This window comes from Asterias rubens, chromosome 3, assembly GCF_902459465.1.
Source record: "Asterias rubens chromosome 3, eAstRub1.3, whole genome shotgun sequence".
In the NCBI taxonomy this organism is placed as follows: Eukaryota; Metazoa; Echinodermata; class Asteroidea; order Forcipulatida; family Asteriidae; genus Asterias; species Asterias rubens.
This window is the reverse complement of record NC_047064.1, coordinates 11445834-11451833: the sequence shown is the minus strand read 5'-3', so window position 1 is coordinate 11451833 and position 6000 is coordinate 11445834. Positions and strand designations below refer to the sequence as shown.

Here is a 6000-nt window from a genome sequence, read left to right as displayed (position 1 = left end):
AATGATCATCCAGCTTATTGTCTCTAGTAGTTCAGATATTTTGTCAAGTTTACAACGCTTGGGGTGTGCTGAACCCTATCAAGCCAACTGTATTTAGGTTAGCTCCGTTCAAAGTTCAAATCAAGTAGCCACCACTGATATCGTGTGTCCTTTATTAGTCATATGGTTTGCTTGACCTCGCATTATTTAGATTTTCACTTAAAGTGTCTTGGAGAAAAATAGTTTTTACCCTGTTTTAGTGTAAACCCAGTAATAATTGTTACCTATTTGCTGTGGACTCTAACTATTGGCGAAATATAAAAACTCATTATTTCAGAGCACATGTGAACCTGCTCCTTTAACATAGCAAACAAGTTTGAGCTTTTCGAAAGATAATCTGTCTATCAAAAAAAGGAATATTTTTTAAGAACCCCTCCCCTGTAAAAAATTATATGAATAAGTAATAAATACAAATAATCACAGAAACGTTATCAATATCCAGTGTATGCATATATATAACCTGCCGGTCAAGTCTAAATTAATTATGTGTTTATTTGTTTGTTTAAATATATCAGCTTGGTTTTCAAAGAAAAAATAAAAACAAAACAATATTACATGCATGTGATGACATAACAGAATAAGACCACAACACAACATGGACAATAATTAAAGGTAAAATCTCACCAGGTTTATAGGAGGTGGTATGGCCTGCTGATCCAGAAGAAGTTGGAGGTATCCCTGGCGGTCCTGATCTTAAAGGTCCTGGTGGTCCTGGCGGTCCTGGTGGTCTTGCTGGCCCTCCTGGTCCTCCTGGTCTCGCTGGCCCTCCTGGTCCTCCGGGACCTGCTTGTCCCATGGAAGCTCCATTATTAGCACCTCCAGGCTTCCCACCAGCTCCAGTAGGGGGTGAAAACATCTACAATGTGTCAACAAAACATTTTACACACATATGAAATAATTTGTAAAGTTCAAAAACAAATGCAAAAGGAAATGCCAGTAAGTGTCCTTGCTGAGGTATCTGTAGCTACACTCTGGTGTTTTTCATCACTGAGCAACAAAGACTTAAAAGTACATTTCTCAAGTAGGAAAATAAATTGTATTACCGGACTAACACATCTACCCTTAATTTATTCTCTAGAACTCAAACATTACACTGTTTAATTTTAAAGCTAAAAGGTCTTCAAATTATTGTTAATCAAGTTTTAATCATGATATTCATTCCCAATCAAAACAAAGTCACATGAAGTGTGATTTTATACTAGAATCTTTTGTTCAGAGGCCTCAATGTGCAACCTGAAATAAGTGCCGATGACTTAAAGACACTGGACACCTTTGGTAGTTGTCAAAGACCAGTCTTCTTACTTAGTGTATCCCATCCACAGAGCTATATATATTGACTAGAGCGCTAACTTGCTCTGCGTTTTGAAGCCACCCTGAGCGCAAACATGTTTGATGTGTTGCGTGACTACGGAACGATTTTAATTTTAAGAAAACACACATTGCCGCGATTTAAAAAAAACATTTTAAGCATGTGCGCTTTCGTACGCGACTGCCCATTCGCACACGTCCGCGCTACGAAAACCTAAGTTCGACTTGATTAAACATGACGCACATGACGCTCGCAGTTTTGTACACTCATCAGCAGATTGTGCGTTTACATTTTCTGCATTTTTTTGTTCGATGACACATAGAAAAGAACATACGCACTATCATGCAAATAGCTGTACAATTGCCGTACAAAATTGCAAGCTTTTGTATTGGTTTGTACATAAACATGGATGTGCCCAAAACCTTAGTGCGTGTATAACGGGGTGTTAGCGCTCTAGTCAATATATATAGCGAGATAATAATGAAAGAAAAAAAATTATCAAAGCTGACACAAAGTTGTAAGCTTTCAGATGTTTGATTTCGAGACCCCAAATTCTAAATCTGAGGTCTCAAAATCAAATTCGTGGAAAATTACTTCTTTCTCGAAGACTACATTACTTCAGAGGGAGCCGTTTTCCTCGAAGACTACATTACTTCAGAGGGAGCTGTTTCTCACAATGTTTTGTACTATCAACCTCTCCCAATTACTCACAATCAAGAAAGGTTTTATGACAACAATTATTTTGAGTAATTACCAATAGTGTCCACTGCCTTTAATATAAAAGCTTTCCAGGTATAAATTTAGTATTCTATACTAATGGCCTGAGAATTGTTTCCATCAAGAATGATACAGAAATCAAATTTCCACTCAAATTTTGAAAAGGCTTCTGAACAAAAAGTTTGTTGCTATTTTAAGTTTTTTTAAGAAGGAGACTGAACAACAGGCATGTGAGTGGGCTGTGCAAAAATAGAAACATTTGGGTCTTAGCTGGAGAACCTTTGCATCATGGGCTGCTGGGGCCTACATGTAACAATTATACACAATCAAAATGTCTTCAAGTAAAACAATTGTGATCTATGGCAGCCTAGGTTGCTATAGCTTGCTATAGCTTATCCTTTGGTACAATTATTCAATATAATGTCTGACACACAGCGGACAAGTGTACTGATAACAGAGATTCTTCCCATCAATAGAACTTGCCATTTGAGAACAATATAACTTGACATACTGTTGACCTACTCAACTTGTGGCAACTAAATTGTTATCAAGACTGTCTGAATGGACTATAAAGGAAGACAAATCCATCATTTCAGACAAATCCATTTTGAGATGAGTCCTCATTCAAAGGCTGCTTGCAGTTATTTTATAGACAAAGCCTTTAGTGAAATTCCTAGAAAATCTCATTACATTTGTAGACACTTTGACATAATATTCACAGAATCTCCCAACTGGATACATTGGTTCAAACTGACAGACTTTTTTTGCATTTGAACTCTTTGACACAGCCTATTTGTACATAACAATTAAAATATCCAAAAACAGTTGGTCTTTTTCAAGCCACTTTCAAGGCTTACATTACATGAAAACTAAATAATAACATGATTCAAAAGCCTACTCAAACTGGACATAATTTGATGAAAGTACATCACAGGAAAAACATGATATTAGGGGGAAAAGCTTATCCGTGCATAGAGTGTATGTATGATTTCTGTGAAATGTCTTGTATCAGGATCTAGAGAGATTAATTAGAATTCTACCAACACAGACCTTTATATCTGGTACTGGATGGAATTTGGTTCAATAACATACCTCAAGCCTAAATGAACTTTGTCTAAAGAGACATCAATGTACATGGCATGTACTTCTTCATCCTTTTTGAGGTTGTGCAATGTAAACATACGTAAAAGTACACAGGAGACACAGACACACAGCGTACATAAAATATGCTACACTGTGTATCTTACAACACATACTTTTGCAATGAACATACATACTGTATACTAGCATTACCTTGTTGCAGACATCAGTTTAGAGTGTGTGATCTGAACTCTAATGACCTTAGTGAACTCATAACATGAATAACACTTGAAGTGACCTGATAAGTGGAATGCATATGAACCTTATGACTGCTGGAACTATCATGGTATGATTGCCTCTAGCACTTTCATATCCACGGTATTCTCATACCATGTTTTTGTAAAGGTAATTGCTATGAAATGAGAGTTGACATCAACTAACAGACATTGGAATTATCATAATCAGAAAAGCTTCCACTGTACTTCATGTAAGGCCAGTAGGAAATAAGCTACAGTCCAAGTTAGTCAATCTACACAGGATTGATCTTTGGTATTTAGCTCTTAAAAAGAAAAATACAAAAAAAGCAGAAAAACAAGAAAAAAAAAACAAGAGATGAAACTGACTGCATTTATTGCAATCAAGTGCTTAAATGAAATGAGTCTTTTTAATAAATGATCCTTTTTACAATATAGAAAAAGAGTGTAAACAAGAAACGTGGAGATGGGAACCAACATATGGTAGACTATTGTGAGAGAATAGTTGTCAATTGAGATTAGTCACTGGTTTTCAATAACATTTGATGTGTGTACAGTTGTAACTAAAAATATTAGCATTTACTCCACTCATGTAGTTTTCAAAACAAATCTAACCTGTGAAAGGTGAACATTTAGGCTACCCCACAAAGTAAAACATTTCTTTTTGAAAAAAATATCGACCACGAGAATATAGTTTGAATACATGTAATTCCTGGTCAACACCTAAACCGCGGTTTAAATTTTACACTGAAGATGTACATGTAACTCACACAAATTGCTGGTAAGATAATATCTGATGTCATTATTTCATATAAAGTACCTGTTCTTATTTTTCCTTTCAAGACTGATGACAATTGGGAATAAGGTTTGATATGTATGTTATGGTAGTAGTTGGGACACTAAAAGTTCAATAAATATCTAGAAAAAACACAGGTAGAATGTTTGAAATATAACTTACAGCACTAAAATCCAATAAGTCATTCAACTCTTTGTCAGATGGTCCCATACCAGGCATCCTTGGTACAGAGTTCTGCATATTCGCTTCAAACCTGCCTAGAATGAAAGCAAATCATCATTAAGGTTATCAAGGATATTCAATCTTCCTAAATGTTTTGTTTGCCATTTCAAATTCTTATAAAATTTTGGTTACACACTTTTACAATTTGATTTCTCTCATAAACACGTAGCCAAACATTTTAAACTAAAATCCTAAAAATGCTTTGCAAAATACATTGTTCTTCTTGTTTTAAAGACACTGGACACTATTGGTAATTGACAAAGACCAGTCTTATCACTTGGTGCATCTCAACATGCATAAAATAACAAACCTGTGAAAATTTGAGCTCAATTGGTCGTCGAAGTTGCGACATAATAATGAAAGAAAAAAAACCCTTGTGACACAAAGTTGTGTGCTTTCAGATGCTTGATTTCGAGACCTCAAATTCTAAATCTGAAGTCTCAAAATCAAATTTGTCAAAAATTACTTCTTTCTCAACAACTAAATCACTTCAGAGGGAGCCGTTTCTCACAGTGTTTTATACTATCAAACTCTCCCAATTACTCGTTACCAAGTAAGGTTTTTTGCTAATAACTATTTTGAGTAATTAACAATAGTGTCCACTGCCTTTAAAGGAGAGAGACTTCAGTTTCACAAACTGTCAGTAAATATGACAACTCCCCTTTTTCAAAGTATATAAACAACAACATTACTTTGTACATATGTACCTTCACAAACCTCATACTATTTGGGTTTTCACTACTTAGGTTTGTACTCTTTACAATTGATAACAATTTGTTTAGTACTGTAAATGTGGCTTCATTGAACTTTAAAATGCTCGTTTTATCACCTCTTATTTACTGTTGTCAAATCTGTAAAGTGTTTTCATCAAATTGAAGAAGTTGTATCCAAGAACCAGCTCCACATCCAATGTGACTGCCATGTGATCTACAACATAAAGGTTGCCATAATGACGGCTACTCCAGAGTCAACAACAGTCTGCAAATAAACTAAAGAAAACACAAACAAATTTGGCCATTAATTAAAGTGGTGTTTCAAATGACCAAGCACGAAACAAATGGGTGATTACTGATACTACTATACATTTAGAATATTTACAACAGAGCAATTTTTGAAGTACATGTATTTCACCAGCTTTATAGTTTAGTCTGTTAGTGAGTTTATTAAAAGTGCACATTGTACAATGAAATACACAATAACATGAGTTTGGCTTAATTTTGAAGATATTTATAGATATAACCCACAAGGGAAAAATTACTTTTGGGCTGAACAAAGACAATTTGACGAGGGCAGGATTTTAAATTGTGACCTCTGGATAAACGGCAGGCGGCAGATTGTACTGTTTCTTGTACATGTTGTAAAGTGATGAGGTACCCTGTGTAAGAGTGCTCTATTATTATTATCATTAAGAGGATGCAACTTTTTTATTTCAAATAACCAGTATAAACCACAAAGGGGGTTGGAAAAAAACTGTTATTAGAGCAGGATTGAACCTGGGAACAAAGATATTGACAAAATAGGAAGCCGACAAACATTAGGGCTACTAGTAGATGGCTCAGTTGTTAGAGCGTCAAAAAGTTAAC

The 6000-nt window shown here is 35.1% G+C and overlaps 1 protein-coding gene across 2 annotated transcripts in view; it reads right to left on the bottom strand.

The window, feature by feature from the left end:
- Nucleotides 1-363: 363 nt before the first annotated feature.
- LOC117288545 (collagen alpha-1(III) chain-like) overlaps nt 364-6000 on the bottom strand; it is a 15132-nt gene continuing 9495 nt past the window's right edge. The window contains exons 2-4 of one of the 2 annotated variants that reach the window (XR_004518885.1): nt 5247-5395; nt 4358-4452; nt 364-895 (exon numbers count right to left, since the gene is read on the bottom strand). Coding sequence is in view for 1 of the 2 variants with exons in the window: in XM_033769445.1 (XP_033625336.1) it covers nt 563-895; nt 4358-4435 (411 nt within the window). In the remaining variant the exon portion in view is untranslated. Of the gene's footprint in view, nt 896-4357; nt 4453-5246; nt 5397-6000 lie in introns of those variants that run through there. The other variant, XM_033769445.1, reaches the window with a different exon arrangement.